Below are 23460 nucleotides of genomic sequence, written 5' to 3'. Positions count from 1 at the left end.
TAGACTAGAGAGAGATACAGACAGAGATACAGACAGAGATACAGACAGAGATACAGACAGAGATACAGGTTAGATATCAACCAGGAGACCAGGCCATGGCCGCCACATGGTCCTGATAGACTAGAGAGATACAGACAGAGATACAGACAGAGATACAGACAGAGATACTGGTTAGATATCAACCAGGAGACCAGGCCATGGCCGCCACATGGTCCTGATAGACTAGAGAGATACAGACAGAGATACAGACAGAGATACAGGTTAGATATCAACCAGGAGACCAGGCCATGGCCGCCACATGGTCCTGATAGACTAGAGAGATACAGACAGAGATACAGACAGAGATACAGACAGAGATACTGGTTAGATATCAACCAGGAGACCAGGCCATGGCCGCCACATGGTCCTGATAGACTAGAGAGATACAGACAGAGATACAGACAGAGATACAGGTTAGATATCAACCAGGAGACCAGGCCATGGCCGCCACATGGTCCTGATAGACTAGAGAGATACAGACAGAGATACAGACAGAGATACAGGTTAGATATCAACCAGGAGACCAGGCCATGGCCGCCACATGGTCCTGATAGACTAGAGAGAGATACAGACAGAGATACAGGTTAGATATCAACCAGGAGACCAGGCCATGGCAGCCACATGGTCCTGATAGACTAGAGAGAGATACAGACAGAGATACAGACAGAGATACAGACAGAGATACAGGTTAGATATCAACCAGGAGACCAGGCCATGGCCGCCACATGGTCCTGATAGACTAGAGAGATACAGACAGAGATACAGACAGAGATACAGGTTAGATATCAACCAGGAGACCAGGCCATGGCCGCCACATGGTCCTGATAGACTAGAGAGAGATACAGACAGAGATACAGACAGAGATACAGACAGAGATACTGGTTAGATATCAACCAACTGTAGACCTTCCAGTGAAATGCTCTTTATATAGCCAGACCAGAGCCACCACAGGGTCTTTATGAGGCCTTTTCACACTGCACGGTGTGTGTGTGTTTCTACCTGGTATGTCACTATAGACGTCAGCAGCAGGGTTGGTGTAGAGATCCTCGTAGTCTTCATCCTTCAGCTTGTTGAAGGTTCCCAGGAAGGAAGAGTATGAGCCTGTGTGTTGAAACAGTGATGGTGTGAAGCGGATCACCTCGCTCTGCGTCAAAAGCACCCGGAAGTGACTGAACAGGAAGTCGCAGGGCATTTCCTGGTAGAACAGGAAGAGGAAGCGTGAGAGGAGGGGGAGGTGTTCTGAGTGGTACAGCTTCCCAATGTAGCCCAGCGCTGAGAACTCTAATGTGGCCCAGGGCACTTCCATTTGCTGGACACGCCTCCTGATGGCGGACAGGAAGTGATGCGAGCAGGCGACGTCGTCCTCCAGCTGCAGGTAGAGCAGGCTACGCCCAGTGCAGAACTGAAGCAGGAAGCTATAGTCAACGTTCTGTTTGGAGCGGAACGTCACACGGTCAGCCTTGTCGTTAAAGTTTCTTTTCAGGCCTAGAATATAGAAACAACTAGTTAACCATCTGACCAACCAACTAACTAACCAACTGACCGACCAACCAACTAACCAACTGACCAACCAACCAACTAACCAACTGACCAACCAACCAACTAACCGACTGACCGACCAACCAACTAACCAACTGACCGACCAACCAACTAACCAACTGACCAACCAACCAACTAACCAACTGACCAACCAACCAACTAACCAACTGACCGACCAACCAACTAACCAACTGACCAACCAACCAACTAACCAACTGACCAACCAACCAACTAACCAACTGACCAACCAACCAACTAACCAACTGACCGACCAACCAACTAACCAACTGACCGACCAACCAACTAACCAACTGACCGACCAACCAACTAACCAACTGACCAACCAACCAACTAACCAACTGACCAACCAACCAACTAACCAACTGACCGACCAACCAACTAACCAACTGACCAACCAACCAACTAACCAACTGACCAACCAACCAACTAACCAACTGACCAACCAACCAACTAACCAACTGACCGACCAACCAACTAACCAACTGACCAACCAACCAACTGACCGACCAACCAACTAACCAACTGACCGACCAACCAACTAACCAACTGACCAACCAACCAACTAACCAACTGACCAACTGACCAACCAACTAACCAACTGACCGACCAACCAACTAACCAACTGACCAACCAACCAACTAACCAACTGACCAACCAACCAACTAACCAACTGACCGACCAACCAACTAACCAACTGACCGACCAACCAACTAACCAACTGACCAACCAACCAACTAACCAACTGACCAACCAACCAACTAACCAACTGACCGACCAACCAACTAACCAACTGACCAACCAACCAACTAACCAACTGACCAACCAACCAACTAACCAACTGACCAACCAACCAACTAACCAACTGACCGACCAACCAACTAACCAACTGACCAACCAACCAACTAACCAACTGACCGACCAACCAACTAACCAACTGACCGACCAACCAACTAACCAACTGACCAACCAACCAACTAACCAACTGACCAACCAACCAACTAACCAACTGACCAACCAACCAACTAACCAACTGACCGACCAACCAACTAACCAACTGACCAACCAACCAACTAACCAACTGACCGACCAACCAACTAACCAACTGACCGACCAACCAACTAACCAACTGACCAACCAACCAACTAACCAACTGACCAACCAACCAACTAACCAACTGACCAACCAACCAACTAACCAACTGACCGACCAACCAACTAACCAACTGACCAACCAACCAACTAACCAACTGACCGACCAACCAACTAACCAACTGACCGACCAACCAACTAACCAACTGACCGACCAAACAACTAACCAACTGACCGACCAACCAACTAACCAACTGACCGACCAACCAACTAACCAACTGACCAACCAACCAACTAACCAACTGACCAACCAACCAACTAACCAACTGACCGACCAACCAACTAACCAACTGACCAACCAACCAACTGACCGACCAACCAACTAACCAACTGACCGACCAACCAACTAACCAACTGACCAACCAACCAACTAACCAACTGACCGACCAACCAACTAACCAACTGACCAACCAACCAACTAACCAACTGACCGACCAACCAACTAACCAACTGACCAACCAACCAACTAACCAACTGACCAACCAACCAACTAACCAACTGACCGACCAACCAACTAACCAACTGACCAACCAACCAACTAACCAACTGACCAACCAACCAACTAACCAACTGACCAACCAACCAACTAACCAACTGACCAACCAACCAACTAACTAACCAACTGACCGACCAACCAACTAACCAACTGACCAACCAACCAACTAACCAACTGACCAACCAACCAACTAACCAACTGACCAACCAACCAACTAACTAACCAACTGACCGACCAACCAACTAACCAACTGACCAACCAACCAACTAACCAACTGACCAACCAACCAACTAACCAACTGACCGACCAACCAACTAACCAACTGACCAACCAACCAACTAACCAACTGACCGACCAACCAACTAACCAACTGACCAACCAACCAACTAACCAACTGACCGACCAACCAACTAACCAACTGACCAACTAACAGAGCATATAAGCGGTGTTACAAGCTGAGTGTGTGTATAAGGTGTGTGTGGGTAGTACTGTGTGTGTACCTGTATTAGTGGGTAGTACTGTGTGTGTACCTGTATTAGTGGGTAGTACTGTGTGTGTACCTGTATTAGTGGGTAGTACTGTGTGTGTACCTGTATTAGTGGGTAGTACTGTGTGTGTACCTGTATTAGTGGGTAGTACTGTGTGTGTACCTGTATTAGTGGGTAGTACTGTGTGTGTACCTGTATTAGTGGGTAGTACTGTGTGTGTACCTGTATTAGTGGGTAATACTGTGTGTGTACCTGTATTAGTGGGTAGTACTGTGTGTGTACCTGTATTAGTGGGTAGTACTGTGTGTGTACCTGTATTAGTGGGTAGTACTGTGTGTGTACCTGTTATTAGTGGGTAGTACTGTGTGTGTACCTGTATTAGTGGGTAGTACTGTGTGTGTACCTGTATTAGTGGGTAATACTGTGTGTGTACCTGTATTAGTGGGTAGTACTGTGTGTGTACCTGTATTAGTGGGTAGTACTGTGTGTGTACCTGTATTAGTGGGTAGTACTGTGTGTACCTGTATTAGTGGGTAATACTGTGTGTGTACCTGTTATTGGTGGGTAGTACTGCTTGGGAACATGTACCACCAGTAGCTGGTCTGCCTTCAGCTGGGAGGGGAAGTTAGCTGTAATCTCCCCCAGCGTGGTCGCTCTCCATTGGGCATCGAAGTCTGTCAGCAGTACCACCACCAACATGGAGTTTAGCTCTGCCGGGGAGGAGCGGGAGAAGATGGAGGACAAGGTGGAGATCAGATAGCTGCCTTTAGGACGACTCACCGAGCACAGCCCAATGGTCAGGTACTCTGGGGGGGGGGGGGGGGGGAAGGAGAGAGAGAGAGAGAGAGAGAGAGAGAGAGAGAGAGAGAGAGAGAGAGAGAGAGAGAGAGGACAATAGTCAGGTACGTAAGTGTAATGTTTACTGTTAATTTGTATTGTTTATTTGACTTTTATTTATTATCTACTTCACTTGCTATGGCAATGATAACATATGATTCCTATGCAAGTAAAGACCTTAAATTGAAATTGAGAGAGACAACAGCCCGATTGTCAGGTACTCTGGAGAGAGAGAGAGAAAACAGCCCGATTGTCAGGTACTCTGGAGAGAGAGACAAAGAGATATGACAGCATTCCCTCCCCCATATGCCCCCCTAGACAATACTACAACAACATAACCAACAAAAATGGGTCACAACTCCTGCAGCTCTGCTGCACGCTGGGTATGTACATAGTCAATGGTAGACTTCGAGGAGACTCCTATGGTAGGTACACCTATAGCTCATCTCTTGGCAGTAGTACTGTAGACTACTTTATCACTGACCTCAACCCAGAGTCCTATGGTAGGTACACCTATAGCTCATCTCTTGGCAGTAGTACTGTAGACTACTTTATCACTGACCTCAACCCAGAGTCTCTCAGAGCGTTCACAGTCAGCCCACTGACACCCCTATCAGATCACAGCAAAACCACAGTCTACTTGAACAGAGCAATAATCAATCATGGGGCATCAAAGGAAAGGAACTGAATAATATTAAGCAATGCTTTAGACTGAAGGAAAGTAGTGTAGAAACCAACCAAAAAACTATTAGGCAACAACAAATTCAGTCTCTTCTAGACAACTTCCTGGACAAAACGTTTACACAAGGTGTAAACTTGGCAGTAGAAAACCTAAACAGTATATTTGACCTCTCAGCTTCTCTATCTAATCTAAACATTTCAAGCAAACTACCTAAGACAATTAACAACGATGACAAATGGTTTGATGAAGAATGAAAAAATCTAAGAAAGAAATTGAGAAACCTATGCAACCAAAAACATAGAGACCCAGAAAAACTGAGTCTACTCCTTTACTATGGTGAATCACTAAAACAATACGGAAATACACTACGGAAAAAGAAGGAACAGCACGTCAGAAATCAGCTCAATGTAACTGAAGAATCCATTGAATCTAACCACTTCTGGGAAAATTGGAAAACACTAAACAAACAACAACACGAAGAGTTATCTATCCGAAACAGAGATGTATGGGTAAACCACTTCCCCAATCTTTTTGGCCCTATAACAAAGAACAAACAGCAAAAACATAGACATGATCAAATACAAATATTAGAATCAACTATTAAAGACTAACAGAACCCTCTGGATTCTCCAATTACCTTGAATGAACTACAGGACAAAATACAAACCCTCCAACCCAAAAAGGCCTGTGGTGTTGATGGTATCCTACATGAAATGATAAAATATACAGACCACGAATTCCAATTGGCTATACTAAAACTCTTTAACATCATCCTTAGTTCTGGCATCTTCCCCAATATTTGGAGCCAAGGACTGATCACTCCGATCCACAAAAGTGGAGACAAATTTGACCCCAATAACTACCGTGGGATATGTGTCAACAGTAACCTTGGGAAAAGCCTCTGCATTATCATTAACAGCAGACTCGTACATTTCCTCAGTGAAAACAATGTACTGAGCAAATGTCAAATTGGCTTTTTACCAAATTACCGTATGACAGACCACGTATTCACCCTGCACACCCTAATCACCGTACGACAGACCACGTATTCACCCTGAACACTAATTGACAAACAAACAAAATCAAATCAAATCAAGTTTATTTTATATAGCCCTTCGTACATCAGCTGATATCTCGAAGTGCTGTACAGACACCCAGCCTAAAACCCCAAACAGCTAGTAATGCAGGTGTAGAAGCACGGTGGCTAGGAAAAACTCCCTAGAAAGGCCAAAACCTAGGAAGAAACCTAGAGAGGAACCAGGCTATGAGGGGTGGCCAGTCCTCTTCTGGCTGTGCCGGGTGGAGATTATAACAGAACATGGCCAAGATGTTCAAATGTTCATAAATGACCAGCATGGAGAGAGAGCGGTTGCAGGCGGTGCAGTTGCTGTAGGCGTTGGACCTCCGGAGAGTCCTGCTGTTGCAGTGATACAGCCTGACATGATGCTCTCAATTGTGCATCTGTAAAAGTTTGTGAGGGTCTTAGGGGGTCTTAGGGGCCAAGACACATTTCTTTAGCCTCCTGAGGTTGAAGAGGCGCTGTTGCACCTTTTCCACCATACTTTCTGTGTGGATGAACCATTTCAGATTGTCAGTGATGTGTACGCCGAGGACTTTGACTAAAGCAAGAGTTTCTATGTATGCAGATGACTCAACACTATACACGTCAGCTAGTACAGCGACTGAAATGACTGCAACACTCAACAAAGAGCTGCAGTTAGTTTCAGAGTGGGTGGCAAGGAATAAGTTAGTATTGTATTTGGAACAAAACACTCACTTAAACCCTAAACCTCAACAACATCTTGTAATAAATAATGTGGAAATTGAGCAAGTTGAGAGGACTAAACTGCTTGGAGTAACACTAGATTACACTAGATTGTAAACTGTCATGGTCAAAACATATTGATACAACAGTAGCTAAGATGGGGAGAAGTCTGTCCATAATAAAGTGCTGCTCTGCCTTCTTAACAATACTATCAACAAGGCAGGTCCTACAGGCCCAAGTTTCTACCTTCTCAACAACACTATCAACAAGGCAGGTCCTACTGGCCCTAGTTTCTACCTTCTTAACAACACTATCAACAAGGCAGGTCCTACAGGCCCTAGTTTCTACCTTCTTAACAACACTATCAACAAGGCAGGTCCTACAGGCCCTAGTTTCTACCTTCTTAACAACACTATCAACAAGGCAGGTCCTACAGGCTCTAGTTTCTACCTTCTTAACAACACTATCAACAAGGCAGGTCCTACAGGCCCTAGTTTCTACCTTCTTAACAGCACTATCAACAAGGCAGGTCCTACAGGCCCTAGTTTCTACCTTCTTAACAGCACTATCAACAAGGAAGGTCCTACAGGCCCTGGTTTTGTCACACCTGGACTACTGTTCAGTCCTGTGGTCAGGTGCCACAAGCTGTCTGTCTAAACTACTGGCACACAGCTCAGACACCCATACATACCCCACAAGACATGCCACCAGAGGTCTCTTCACAGTCCCCAAGTCCAGAACAGACTATGGGAGGCGCACAGTGCTACATAGAGCCATGACTACATGGAACTCTATTCCACATCAGGTAACTGATGCAGAAGCAGAATCAGATTTAGATAACAGATAAAAATACATCTTATGGAACAGCAGGGACTGTGAAGCAACACAAACATAGGCAGACACATGTACACATATATGCACGCATACAGATACACACACACACACATACATGTACACACACACACACACGCGCACACACACATGTACACACACACACACACACACACACACACACACACACACACACACACACACACACACACACACACACACACACACACACACACACACACACACACACACACACACACACACACACACACACGGATTTAGTCATGTAAATGTGGTAGTGGTGGAGTAGGGGCCTAAGGGCACACAGTGTGTTGTGAAATCTGTGAAGGGGAGAGGGAGAGGTTATTTTCCTGGCACCACTCCGCCAGGGCCCTCATCTCCTCCCTGTAGGCTGTCTCGTTGTTGTTGGTAATCAGGCCTACTACTGTTGTGTCGTCTGCAAACTTGATGATTGAGTTGGAGGCGTGCATGGCCATGCAGTCATGGGTGAACAGGGAGAACAGGAGGGGGCTGACCCTTGTGGGGCCCCAGTGTTGAGGATCAGCGGTGTGGAGATGTTGTTTCCTACTTTCAACACCTGGGGGCGGCCCGTCAGGAAGTCTGGGACCCAGGTGCACAGGGCGGTGTTCAGACCCAGCTTAATGATGAACTTGGAGGGTACTATGGTGTTGAAGGCTGAAGTATAGACAATGAACAGCATTCTTACATAGGTATTCCTCTTGCCCAGATGGGTTAGGGCAGTGGGCAGTGCGATGGCAATTGCATCGTCTGTGGATCTATTGGGGTGCAAACTGAAGTGGGTCTAGGGTGGTCGGTAAGGTGGAGGTGATATGATCCTTGACTAGTCTCTCAAAGCACTTCATGATGACAGAAGTGAGTGCTACGGGGCGATAGTCATTTAGTTCAGTTACCTTAGCTTTCTTGGGAACATGAACAATGGTGGCCATCTTGAAGCATGTGGGGACAACAGACTGGGATAGGGATTGATTGAATATGTTCGTTGTCGTGGAAAATTGCAAGATTATGGTATAATGCTTGTATTGCATTATAATGGTTGTTTTATTTGACAGAATATAATATTCTGTTAACTATTGTGTGTGTGTTCCACTGAGGATGGGCCTCTATGAGATAACACTGACAGAGGAGATTTATGATGTCTTTGGGTGATAAAACCTAAAGAGCATTCCAGATAACATGAGCTAATGGTTCTGTTCTATGCCGTACCAGGGAGAGACGGTTCCCTTTTGGGGTAGGAGGGCCAGACACTGGTCTTTACAATGAGAACTGTTGACACAGCAGTAACTGTCTGACCAGTAACTGTTTGACTGGTGTGTAGTTTGTAACTCTCCTCATTTGGTAAAGCAGAAATATGCCACCACACCGTTAACACACCAGCCAGCTGGTCTGCGCATGCTCTGAGGACGCGGCTAGTGATGCCTTCTGGGACGGCAGCCTTGAGAGGGTTAAGGGGGATAATACACGGTTGTGACTATAACTGAAGAGAATTATCTTGGGAGTTAATACGGTCTGCATTTGATTGTGAGGTATTCTAGGACGGGTGAAGGAAAGGACTTGTGTTTCTGTACGTTATCACAATAACACCATGAGTAGTTAATCATGAAACCACCGCCTTTCTTCTTCCAGGAGAGTTCTTTATTCCTGTCTGCGCGATGTACTGAGAACCCAGCTGGCTGTGTGGAAGGGGACAGTATATCCAGGAAGCCATGATTCCGTGAAACAGAGTATGTTACAGTCTACACACCCTGATAGAGAAACACCACCAAAATAATACCAAAATGATTTATCGACTTCCAAAAAGCATTTGATTCTATTTGGCATACAGGACCGTTCTACAAAGTTATTAAAAGTGGTGTAGTGGGTAAAACATATGACATAATTAAATCAATGTATACTGGCAATACGTGCAGCATTAAAATTGGCAAGATAAAAACAGAATTCTTTAACCAGGGGCGGGGCCTTCGCCAGGGTTGCAATCTGAGCCCTGCACTCCTCAATATTTATATCAACGAATTGGCCACAATTCTAGAAAAATCATCAGCCCCTTGTGTTAGTCTCCACAATTCAGAGGTTAAGTGTCTGCTCTTGGCAGATGACCTGTGCCTGCTGTCACCCACAGCACATGGCCTAAGGCAGACCCTGGACCTGCTAGAGCAGTACTGACAGACCTGGGCCCTGGCAGTAAACCCTAAAAATACTAAAATAATGATTTTCCATAGAAGATACAGATCTCAGGGAATTAGTTCTCAATTGGTACAAAATATATAGAGTACTGCACACACTACAATTACTTAGGTTTAATAATAAGCTCAACTGGACACCTAAATGAGGCATTGAATGAACTGAGAGAGAAAGCACGCCATAAAAAAAATTCTAATTGAAATACCTATTAAAATTTGGCTAAAACTAATTGAATGTGTCATTGAACCAATTGCACTTTATGGCAGTGAGGTGTGGGGTCCACCTGCAAAACAAGATTTCACCAAATGGGACAAACACCCCATTGAAACCCTGCATGCAGAGTTCTGTAAGATTCTCCTACATGTCCAGAAGAAAACTACAAACAACGCATGGAGGGCAGAATTAGGCCAATATCCACTAATAAGAAAAACTCACAAAATAGCAATTCAGTTTTGGAAACAATACAATGACCTCCTCATATCATTACCAAACCCTGCAATGCCAAGAGCTGAGCAAAGACAATAATCCCCTCATCCAGCTGGTCCTGAGTTCACTAACCTGTTCTACCAACACACTGAAGCCTCAGTCCCCTCATCCAGCTGGTCCTGGGGCTGAGTTCACTAACCTGTTCTACCAACACACTGAAGCCTCAGTCCCCTCATCCAGCTGGTCCTGGGGCTGAGTTCACTAACCTGTTCTACCAACACACTGAAGCCTCAGTCCCCTCATCCAGCTGGTCCTGGGGCTGAGTTCACTAACCTGTTCTACTAACACACTGAAGCCTCAGTCCCCTCATCCAGCTGGTCCTGGGGCTGAGTTCACTAACCTGTTCTACTAACACACTGAAGCCTCAGTCCCCTCATCCAGCTGGTCCTGGGGCTGAGTTCACTAACCTGTTCTACCAACACACTGAAGCCTCAGTCCCCTCATCCAGCTGGTCCTGAGTTCACTAACCTGTTCTACCAACACACTGAAGCCTCAGTCCCCTCATCCAGCTGGTCCTGGGGCTGAGTTCACTAACCTGTTCTACCAACACACTGAAGCCTCAGTCCCCTCATCCAGCTGGTCCTGGGGCTGAGTTCACTAACCTGTTCTACCAACACACTTTAGCCTCATGATCAGACATTCCAATCAGGTTAAACCAAATTACAACACAGTCAAAACAAAACCGCATTACCTATTGGGAAACACAAGCACAGGGCAAAATGCAGTGCTATCTGGCCCTAAATCAACAGTACACCGTGGCTAAGTATTTGACCATGGTTACTGATCAAAGCCTTAGAAAAACCTTGACAAAGTACAGGCTCAGTGAGCACAGCCTTGCCATTGAGAAGGGTAGACACAGGAAAACCATAGAGAGGAAATGCTGCACCACAGCTGAACCCAAGACAGCTGCATTTCCTGACAAAATGTCAAAAAATGTAAACAATTAGAGAGCAATACAACGGCTGCCGTTTTACGGGCTCCTAACCAACTGTGCTATTTAAAAAAAAAAAAAAAAAAAAAAATGTTTGTAGCTTTGTTGTTGTTGTACATAAATCAGAGGGCTGATATTATTACTATGCATGCCAGTCTCTCTTGGCTAAGAGTTGAGAAGACTGACTGCATCACTTCTTTCTATAAGAAGCATTAATGTGTTGAAAATCCCCAATTGTTTGTAGTCAACTTACACACAGCTCTGACACACACACTTACCCCACCAGACATGCCACCAGGGGTCTTTTCACAGTCCCCAAATCCAGAACAAATTCAAGAAAGCGTACAGTATTATATAGAGCCCTTATTGCATGGAACTTCCTTCCATCTCATAATGCTCAGATAAACAGCAAACCTGGTTTCAAAACAGATAAAGCAACACCTCACGTCACAACGCCTCTCCCCTATTGGACCTACATAGCTTGTTTGTATGCATTGATATGTACTGTAGGATACAGTGGGCTCCAAAATTACTGGCACCCCTGACTGGCAATGCACAAACAATACTTTAAACAAATATAAACAATATAATTATATAATTAACAATAATTAATATAAAAATATAATTAACAATATAATTATAGAGATAAACTCAAAATACTAACATGTGAGAAATACTGTACTTTATTAATGTTTCAATGGAACCAACCAAAATCATTTATTGATTTAATTAAAAATCAATGTCCTCCAAATCAAGGTTTCACAATTAATGGCACCCTTAAATATTATTGTAAATAACATCTACCAAAATTAAACCAGGAATTACATTACACTTATTTAAGTTTCTCTAAGTCTTAAAAGGAACTACTACTTCCTGTTTCACGAGGGTATCAAAATGAGGTAACAGGCCGTTACATCACTTCCTGTTTCACGAGGGTATCAAAATGAGGTAACAGGCAATATCCCTTTGTCATCCAACACCATGAAGAAAACAAAATAACTGGCAGTTCAAAAGAGACAGATTGTAACGGCTTTCTTCCTCCTCTGATGATCGGAAGACCAAAATGCAGCATGGTGTGTATTCATATTTAATCGAATACTTTCAAGAACGAACAAAACAAAAAACTGAACAAAAATAACCGAAGACGCTACAGTCCCGAAATAGTGAACACAGAACACAGGAACACACGAACAGGAACAATCACCCACAAACCACAATACAAAAACAGGCTACCTAAATATGGTTCCCAATCAGAGACAATGACTACCACCTGCCTCTGATTGAGAACCATATCAGGCCAAACGACAAACCCAACATAGAAACACAAAACATAGAATACCCACCCAACTCCCGCCCTGACAAAGAAAATACAAAAGAACTATGGTCAGAACGTGAGACAGATGGTCGTAGACCTTCATAAATCTGGTAATGGATACAAGAAGATCCACAAACGATTGAATATACCACTGAGCACTGTCAGGGTAATTACTAAAACATTCAAAAGATATGGAACAGTTGAAAACCTCATGGGTTGAGGACCCAAATGCATTTTGCCCCCCAGGATAGGGAGAAGGATGGTGAGAGAAGCAACAAAATCCCCAAGAATCACTGAAAGAATTGCAGGCCTTGGTGGCGTCTTGGTGGCGTCTTGGGGTCACCAGGTTTAAAAAAGCACCATCAGACGCCACATCCACAGGCTCTTTGGAAGGGTTGCCAGAAGACGCCACCTCCACAACCACAGGCTCTCTGGAAGGGTTGCCAGAAGAAGCCACCTCCACAACCACAGGCTCTTTGGAAGGGTTGCCAGAAGAAAGCCCTTTCTGACCCCAAGACACAGACGCAAGCGCTTGGAGTTTGCCAAACGTAATTTAAATTATGACTGGAAGAAGTTGCTCTGGTCAGATGAGACCAAAATTGAATGTTTTGGTCAGATACAGCATCGGCAAGTTTGGTGTCGAAACAGAGATGCATACAAGGAGAGGCACTTCATACCCACGGTGAAATATGGTGGTGGGTCAGTGATGTTTTGGGGCTGTTTTAATTCCAGAGGTCCAGGGGCACTGGTTAAGATTGATGGCATAATGAAATCCACCAAGTATCAGGCAATTTTGGCTGACGATCTGGTTGCCTCTGTCAGAAGGCTGGGACTTGGCCGTATATGGACATTCCAACAAGACCCAAAACATACCACAAGATCCACACAGAAATGGTTCTGTGACAACAAAATCAATGTTCTGCCATGGCCATCTCAGTCGCCGGACCTCAATCCAATCGAAAACCTGTGGGCTGAGTTGAAGAGGGCATTTGATAAGCGCAAACCCAAGAATGTGAAGGATCTTGAAAGGATCTGCATAGAGGAATGGTTCAAAATCCCTCCAAATGTGTTCCTTAACGTTGTCAAACATTACAGGAAAAGAATCCATGCTGTTATCCTTGCCAGAGGTAGTTGCACTACGTACTAAATGAGGATTTTGATTTTGGTTAAATGTATTTTGTATTAAATAATTGAATTATTTTGGTTGGTTCCATTGAAACATTAATTAAGTACAGTATTTCTCACATGTTAGTATTTTGAGTTTATCTCTATAATTATATTGTTAATTATATTTTTTATATAATTAACATCGGCAGGACAGAGAAGCTGGTAAGACACGGAGCAAGGATGTGTGTGTCTATTTGTCAACCTCTCAACCTTTAAGTCTTTACTGAAGACTTATCTCTTCAGTAGGTCATATGATTGAGTGTAGTCTGGCCCAGGAGTGTGAAGGTGAACGGAAAGGCTCTGGAGCAACGAACCGCCCTTGCTGTCTCTGCCTGGCCGGTTCCCCTCTCTCCACTGGGATTCTCTGCCTGGCTGGTTCCCCTCTCTCCACTGGGATTCTCTGCCTCTAACCCTATTACAGGGGCTGAGTCACTGGCTTACTGGTGCTCTTTCATGCCATCCCTAGGAGGGGTGCGTCACTTGAGTGGGTTGAGTTACTGACGTGATCTTCCTGTCTGGGTTGGCGCCCCCCCTTGGTTTGTGCTGTGGTGGAGATCTTTGTGGGCTATACTCGGCCTTGTCTCAGGATTGTAAGTTGGTGGTTGAAGATATCCCTCTAGTGGTGCGGGGGCTGTGCTTTGGCAAAGTGGGTGGGGTTATATCCTTCCTGTTTGGCCCTGTCCGGGGGTATCATCGGATGGGGCCACAGTGTCTCCTGACCCCTCCTGTCTCAGCCTCCAGTATTAATGCTGCAGTAGTTTATGTGTCGGGGGGCTAGGGTCAGTTGGTTATATCTGGAGTACCTCTCCTGTCTTATCCAGTGTCCTGTGTGAATTTAAGTATGCTCTCTCTAATTCTCTCCTTCTCTCTTTCTTTCTCTCTCTCGGAGGACCTGAGCCCTAGGACCATACGTCAGGACTACCGGGCATGATGACTCCTTGCTGTCCCCAGTCCACCTGGCCTTGCTGCTATTCCAGTTTCAACTGTTCTGCCTGCGGTTATGGAACCCCTACCTGTCCCAGACCTGCTGTTTTCAACTCTTAATGATCGGCTATGAGAAGCCAACTGACATTTATTCCTGATTATTATTTGACCATGCTTGTCACTTATGAACATTTTGAACATCTTGGCCATGTTCTGTTATAATCTCCACCCGGCACAGCCAGAAGAGGACTGGCCACCCCTCATAGCCTGGTTCCTCTCTAGGTTTCTTCCTAGGTTTTGGCCTTTCTAGGGAGTTTTAGCCACCGTGCTTCTACACCTGCATTGCTTGCTGTTTGGGGTTTTAGGCTGGGTTTCTGTACAGCACTTCGAGATATTAGCTGATGTACGAAGGGCTATATAAAATAAACTTGATTTGATTTGATTTGTCAATAACAGCTGGTGTCTAATATTAAAGAAGTCTCGCCTGAGGTAGAGTACCTCATGATAAGCTGTAGACCACTCTATCTACCAAGAGAGTTCTCATCTATATTATTCACAGCCGTCAATTTACCACCACAAACCGATGCTGGCACTAAGACCCACTCAACCAGCTCTATAAGGCCATAAGCAAACAAGAAAATGCTCATCCAGAAGCTGCGCTCCTAGTGTCCGGGGACTTAATGCAGGTCAACTTAAATCCGTTTTACCTCATTTCTACCAGCATGTCACATGTGCAACCAGAGGGAAAAAAAACTCTAGACCACCTTTACTCCACAAACAGAGACGTACAAAGCTCTCCCTCGCCCTCCAGCTGGAATATGTTCCGAGATTCATCCAATGTCATTGAGTACACCACCTCAGTCATCGGCTTCATCAATAAGTGCATCGACAACGTCGTCCCCACAGTGACCGTACGTACATATCCCAACCAGAAGCCATGGATTACAGGCAACATCCGTATCGAGCTAAAGGCTAGGAGCGGGACACTAATCAGGACGCTTATAAGAAATCCCGCTACGCCCTCAGACGAACCATCAAAACAGGCAAAGCGTCAAGACAGGATTAAGATTGAATCCCACTACACCGGCTCTGACGCTCGTCAGATATGGCAGAGCTTGAAAACTATTACGGACAACAAAGGGAAACCCAGCCGTGATCTGCCAAGTGACGCGAGCCTACCAGACGAGCTAAATGCCTTTTATGCTCGCTTTGAGGCAAGCAACACTGAAGCATGTATGAGAGCACCAGCTGTTCTAGTTGACTGTGTGATAACGCTCTTGGTAGCCGATGTGAGCAAGACCTTAAAACAGGTTCACAAAGATGCGGGGCCAGACAGATTTCCAGGACGTGTACTCAAAGCATGTGCGGACCAACTGTCTAGTGCCTTCACTGACATTTTCAACCTCTCCCTGACCGAGTCTGTAATACAATAAATGTTTCAAGCAGGCCACCATAGTCCCTGTGCCCAAGGAAGCAAAGGTAACCTCCCTAAATGATTACCGCCCCATAGCGCTCACGTCTGGAGCCATGAAGTGCTTTGAAAGGCTGGTTATGGCTCACATCAACACCATCATCTGGAAACCCTAGACCCACTCCAATTTGAATACCGCCCCAACATATCCACAGATGATGCAATCTCAATCGCACTCCACACTGCCCTTTCCCACTTGGACAAAAGGAACACCTATGTGAGAATGCTATTCATTAACTACAGCTCAGCGTTCAACACCATAGTGCCCTCAAAGCTCATCAATAAGCTAAGGACCCTGGGACTAAACACCTCCCTCTGCAACTGTATCCTGGACTTCCTGACGGGCCGCCCCCAGGGGGTAAGGGTAGGTAACAACACATCCGTCACGCTGATCCTCAACACAGGGGCCCCTCAGGGGTGCGTGCTCAGTCCCCTCATGTACTCCCTGTTCACTCAGGCCTGCGTGGCCAAACAGGACAACAACCAGGACAACAACCACTCCCTCAACGTGACCAAGACAAAGGAGATGATCGTGTGTGTTACTCTGTTCAGTAGGAGGTGTGTGTTACTTTGTTCAGTAGGAGGTGTGTGTTACTCTGTTCAGTAGGAGGTGTGTGTTACTCTGTTCAGTAGGAGGTGTGTGTTACTCTGTTCAGTAGGAGGTGTGTGTTACTCTGTTCAGTAGGAGGTGTGTGTTACTCTGTTCAGTAGGAGGTGTGTGTGTGTGTGTTACTCTGTTCAGTAGGAGGTGTGTGTGTGTGTGTTACTCTGTTCAGTAGGAGGTGTTCCTGCCAGTAGTTGATAGGAGACGTTCAGCGGCAGGTACCCTCCCTTGTCTACCCACGATGCATCGCTGGAGAAAGTCCGGACCTGCCACTCCTCCACCCACTGAAACACACACACACACACACACACACACACACACACACACACACACACACACACACACACACACACACACACACACACACACACACACACACACACACACACACACACACACACACACACACACACACACACACACACACACACACACACACGAGTGTATGAGTTAATGTGAAAGAGTTAGAATAGCAACACAATGATTTTGTGTAGTGGATGGAAGAACAGGTGTTGCAGGTTCATTTTGTGTAGTGGATGGAAGACCACGTGTTGCAGGTTCATTTTGTGTAGTGGATGGAAGACCACGTGTTGCAGGTTCATTTTGTGTAGTGGATGGAAGACCAGGTGTTGCAGGTTCATTTTGTGTAGTGGATGGAAGACCAGGTGTTGCAGGTTCATTTTGTGTAGTGGATGGAAGACCAGGTGTTGCAGGTTCATTTTGTGTAGTGGATGGAAGAACAGGTGTTGCAGGTTCATTTTGTGTAGTGGATAGAAGACCACGTGTTGCAGGTTCATTTTGTGTAGTGGATGGAAGACCAGGTGTTGCAGGTTAATTTTGTGTAGTGGATGGAAGGTGTTGCAGGTTAATTTTGTGTAGTGGATGGAAGACCACGTGTTGCAGGTTAATTTTGTGTAGTGGATGGAAGACCAGGTGTTGCAGGTTCATTTTGTGTAGTGGATGGAAGACCAGGTGTTGCAGGTCCATTTTGTGTAGTGGATGGAAGACCAGGTGTTGCAGGTTCATTTTGTGTAGTGGATGGAAGACCAGGTGTTGCAGGTTCATTTTGTGTAGTGGATGGAAGAACAGGTGTTGCAGGTTCATTTTGTGTAGTGGATGGAAGACCAGGTGTTGCAGGTTCATTTTGTGTAGTGGATGGAAGAACAGGTGTTGCAGGTTCATTTTGTGTAGTGGATGGAAGAACAGGTGTTGCAGGTTCATTTTGTGTAGTGGATAGAAGACCAGGTGTTGCAGGTTCATTTTGTGTAGTGGATGGAAGACCAGGTGTTGCAGGTTCATTTTGTGTAGTGGATGGAAGGTGTTGCAGGTTCAGCAGCATTTAGCCTGGTTTTCCGGTAGATAACAGCTTGGCTTGGAGCCCATCAGTTAGTCAGCTCAGCTTGCCCTGCCATAAACTTGTTTTATTATTATAGCCAACCGTACAAAAGTTTGGGGTCACTTAGAAATGTTCTTGTTTTTTGAAAGAAAAGCTTTTCTTTAAAAAAACAAGGACATTTCTAAGTGACACCAAACGTTTGTACGGTTGTGGATATACATAACCTTGAGTTAAAGTTCTTGTATTAACTGTGCTATACAAACACACTGTGCTATACAAACACACTGTGCTATACAAACACACTGTGCTATACAAACACAGTTAACTTACAGTGTTATTATCACCCAGCCCTAGTCTGAACGCACGCACGCACGCACGCACGCACGCACGCACGCACGCACGCACACACACACACTCACCCAGCACCAGTCACTGATTCAATCCATTTCAACCCTCAATGTTTACAGTGTCTTTGCAAATGACTGCCACTGCCAACATGTGATTGTGTGTGTGTGTGTGTGTGTGTGTGTGTGTGTGTGTGTGTGTGTGTGTGTGTGTGTGTGTGTGTGTGTGTGTGTGTGTGTGTGTGTGTGTGTGTGTGTGTGTGTGTGTGTGTGTGTGTGTGTGTGTGTGTGTGTGTGTGTGTGTGTGTGTGTGTGTGTGTGTGTGTACCCACGGCGCTCTTGAGGTCCAGAGGGAGACTGAAGTAAAGGACGGCGAGGAGGAGGAACACTGTTCCCGTGGTAACGCTCTTCTTATAGGTCCACCGCATCGCCCCTATCACACAGTCAGCACATCAGGAAATCAGTAGGTGTTTACAGACAGGTAGTAGTGAGACAAGAGACAGGTAGGAAAGAGACAGGCAGTAGACAGACAGGCAATAGAGAAACAGACAAGGAATAGAGAAACAGGCAGTAGAGAGACGGACAGGCAGTAGAGAGACGGACAGGCAGTAGAGAGACGGACAGGAAGTAGAGAGACAGACAGGCAGTAGAGAGACAGACAGGCAGTAGAGAGACAGACAAGCAGTAGAGAGACAGACAGGCAGTAGAGAGACAGACAGGCAGTAGAGAGACAGACAGGCAGTAGCGAGACGGACAGGCAGTAGAGAGACAGACAGGCAGTAGAGAGACAGACAGGCAGTAGAGAGACAGAGAGGCAGTAGAGAGACGGACAGGCAGTAGAGAGACGGACAGGCAGTAGAGAGACAGACAGGCAGTAGAGAGACAGACAGGCAGTAGAGAGACGGACAGGAAGTAGAGAGACGGACAGGCAGTAGAGAGACAGACAGGCAGTAGAGAGACGGACAGGCAGTAGAGAGACGGACAGGCAGTAGAGAGACGGACAGGCAGTAGAGAGACGGACAGGAAGTAGAGAGACGGACAGGCAGTAGAGAGACAGACAGGCAGTAGAGAGACAGACAGGCAGTAGAGAGACAGACAGGCAGTAGAGAGATAGACAGGCAGTAGAGAGACAGACAGGCAGTAGAGAGACAGACAGGCAGTAGAGACGGACAGGCAGTAGAGAGACAGACAGGCAGTAGAGAGACAGACAGGAAGTAGAGAGACAGACAGGCAGTAGCGAGACGGACAGGCAGTAGAGAGACAGACAGGCAGTAGAGAGACAGACAGGCAGTAGAGAGACAGAGAGGCAGTAGAGAGACGGACAGGCAGTAGAGAGACGGACAGGCAGTAGAGAGACAGACAGGCAGTAGAGAGACGGACAGGCAGTAGAGAGACGGACAGGAAGTAGAGAGACGGACAGGCAGTAGAGAGACGGACAGGAAGTAGAGAGACGGACAGGCAGTAGAGAGACAGACAGGCAGTAGAGAGACGGACAGGCAGTAGAGAGACGGACAGGCAGTAGAGAGACGGACAGGCAGTAGAGAGACGAACAGGCAGTAGAGAGACGGACAGGAAGTAGAGAGACGGACAGGCAGTAGAGAGACAGACTGGCAGTAGAGAGACGGATAGGCAGTAGAGACGGACAGGCAGTAGAGAGACGGACAGGAAGTAGAGAGACGGACAGGCAGTAGAGAGACAGACAGGAAGTTCCCTACCTCGTCCCATTGCCACCTGCCTCCTCCATTTTTGGGGTAATGCTGTAATTAATTGGTTGTACTCTTGGATTGAGCAGACCTTCCCAAACAATTCTGATAACTCCATGAAGGACATAACTCTACCATTCCAATGTACAATATAATTTAAAAACAAAATACCCTTTTCAAACACCTTTCCCATAAATACAGCTATTTTATCAACCAGCACATTTGAGTTCAACCATGACATTTGTTCTATCTTTTCAGGGGGATGAAATTAAAATTGTAGCTTTGCAATGCTTGTTTGAAAAACAGAGATACTTAAATGAGACATGGCAATCTGCACAAAGGCAAAAAGGTCAATTTTTAAACAACGGAAGAGCTTTTCTTGGTAATCTAAGAAAATAACTTGAGAACCATTTAGGGTTCAAATAAAACTGTGGAATAAGTGAAGTTTTAGAGAAATGATTAGTACTTTAATATGTAGAGTTAATAATATAACCCAGTTAAATATATATATAATAATATACAGTATAATAATCTCAACCCACCCAGTTAATTTTCATTATATAGATAGACCCACTTCCTCTTGTCTGGTTTAGCGTCCCAGATAAAGCTAAATATTTTTTGCTCATATGATTTGAATAACGAATCATCAGGAGTAGGCAGTGATAGCCCATAAAATTGTCAGAGACTCCAGTCACCCAAGTTATAGACTGTTTTCTCTGCTACCGTACGGCAAGCTGTAGCGGAGTGCCAAGTCTAGGACCAAAAGGCTCCTCAACAGCTTCTACTCCAAAGCCATTAGACTGCTGAACAATTCATAAAAATCGCCACCGGACAATTTACATTGACCCCCCCCCTACTCCTCTTGAACAATGCTGCTACTCGCTGTTTGTTATCTATGCATAGTCACTTCACCCCCACCTACATGTACAGATTATCTCAACTAGCTGGTACCTCTCCACATTGACTCTGTACCGGTACCCCCTGTATATAGCCTCCACATTGACTCTGTACCGGTACCCCCTGTATATAGTCTCCGCATTGACTCTGTACCCCCTGTATATAGCCTCCACATTGACTCTGTCCCGGTACCCCCTGTATATAGCCTCCACATTGACTCTGTACCGGTACCCCCTGTATATAGCCTCCACATTGACTCTGTACCGGTACCCCCTGTATATAGCCTCCACATTGACTCTGTACCGTAACATCCTGTATATAGCCTCCACATTGACTCTGTACCGGTACCCCCTGTATATAGCCTCCACATTGACTCTGTACCGGTACCCCCTGTATATAGCCTCCACATTGACTCTGTACCGGTACCCCCTGTATATAGCCTCCACACTGACTCTGTACTGGTACCCCCCTGTATATAGCCTCCACATTGACTCTGTACCGGTACCCCCTGTATATAGCCTCCACATTGACTCTGTACTGTAACACCCTGTATATAGCCTCCACATTGACTCTGTACCGGTACCCCCTGTATATAGCCTCCACATTGACTCTGTACCGGTACCCCCTGTATATAGCCTCCACATTGACTCTGTACCGGTACCCCCTGTATATAGTCTCCACATTGACTCTGTACCGGTACCCCCTGTATATAGCCTCCACATTGACTCTGTACCGGTACCCCCTGTATATAGTCTCCACATTGACTCTGTACCGGTACCCCCTGTATATAGCCTCCACATTGACTCTGTACCGGTACCCCCTGTATATAGCCTCCACATTGACTCTGTACCGGTACCCCCTGTATATAGTCTCCACATTGACTCTGTACCGGTACCCCCTGTATATAGCCTCCACATTGACTCTGTACCCCCTGTATATAGCCTCCACACTGACTCGGTACCAGTGCCCCCTGTATATAGCCTCCACATTGACTCTGTACTGGTGCCCCTGTATATAGCCTTGTTATTCTTATTGTGTTACTTTTTATTTTAGTCTACTTGGTAAATATTTTCTTCTTCTTGAACTGCACTGTTGTTTAAGGGCTTGTATTCAGCATTTCACGGTAAGGTCTACACTTGTTGTATTCGGTGCATGTGGCAAATAAAGATTGATTTGATTTTTGATTTGATTTGAGTAAACTGAGATATGACTAAGAAGTTAATCAGGGCAATTTTTTCAAAATTAGACAGGTATTTACAGTTGAAGTCGGAAGTTTACATACACCTTAGCCAAATACATTTAAACTCAGTTTTTCACAATTCCTGACATTTAATCCTAATAAAAATTCTGGTAGGATCACCACTTTATTTTAAGAATGTAAAATGTCAGAATAATAGTAAGGAGAATGATTTATTTCAGCTTTTATTTCTTTCATCACATTCCCAGTGGGTCAGAAGTTTACATACTCTCAATTAGTATTTGGTAGCATTGCCTTTAAATTGTTTAACTTGGGTCAAACGTTCCGGGTAGCCTTCCACAAGCTTCCCACAATAAGTTGGGTGAATTTTGGCCCATCCCTCCTGACAGAGCTGGTGTAACTGAGTCAGGTTTGTAGGCCTCCTTGCTCGCACAAGCTTTTCAGTTCTGCCCACACATTTTCTATAAGATTGAGGTCAGGGCTTTGTGATGGCCACTCCAATACGTTGACTTTGTTGTCCTTAAGCCATTTTGCCACAACTTTGGAAGTATGCTTGGGGTCATTGTCCATTTGGAAGACCCATTTGCGACCAAGCTTTAACTTCCTGACTGATGTCTTGAGATGTTGCTTCAATATATCCACATCATTTTCCTCCCTCATGATGCCATCTATTTTGTGAGGTGCACCAGTCCCTCCTGCAGCAAAGCACCCTCACAACATGATGCTGCCACCCCCGTGCTTCACGGTTGGGATGGTGTTCTTCGGCTTACAAGCCTCCCCCTTTTCCCTCCAAACATAACGATGGTCATTATGCCCAAACAGTTCTATTTTTGTTTCATCAGACCAGAGGACATTTCTCCAAAAAGTACGATCTTTGTCCCCATGTGCAGTTGCAAACCGTAGTCTGCCTTTTTTATGGCAGTTTTGGAGCAGTGGCTTCTTCCTTGCTGAGCGGCCTTTCAGGTTATGTCGATATAGGACTTGTTTTACTGTGGATATAGATACTTTTGTACCTGTT

At 45.5% G+C, this 23460-nt stretch overlaps 1 protein-coding gene across 5 annotated transcripts in view; it reads right to left on the bottom strand.

Moving 5' to 3' along the window:
• The window catches only part of LOC139543172 (alpha-1,3-mannosyl-glycoprotein 4-beta-N-acetylglucosaminyltransferase C-like), a 41183-nt gene that overhangs the window by 5433 nt on the left and 12290 nt on the right, over positions 1 to 23460 (bottom strand). Inside the window, exons 2-5 of one of the 5 annotated variants that reach the window (XM_071349423.1) lie at positions 18977 to 19077; positions 17128 to 17248; positions 4283 to 4537; positions 1039 to 1524 (exon numbers count right to left, since the gene is read on the bottom strand). In XM_071349423.1, the coding sequence (XP_071205524.1) occupies positions 1039 to 1524; positions 4283 to 4537; positions 17128 to 17248; positions 18977 to 19072 (958 nt within the window). In that variant the 5' untranslated portion in view covers positions 19073 to 19077. Of the gene's footprint in view, positions 1 to 1038; positions 1525 to 4282; positions 4538 to 4745; positions 4831 to 11761; positions 12821 to 17127; positions 17249 to 18976; positions 19078 to 23460 lie in introns of those variants that run through there. The other 4 variants (XM_071349428.1, XM_071349426.1, XM_071349424.1 and 1 more) reach the window with 4 other exon arrangements.

Source organism: Salvelinus alpinus, chromosome 17 (assembly GCF_045679555.1).
Source record: "Salvelinus alpinus chromosome 17, SLU_Salpinus.1, whole genome shotgun sequence".
NCBI lineage: Eukaryota > Metazoa > Chordata > Actinopteri > Salmoniformes > Salmonidae > Salvelinus > Salvelinus alpinus.
Note: the sequence above shows the minus strand (reverse complement) of the source record. Positions and strands in the feature narration are given on the sequence as shown.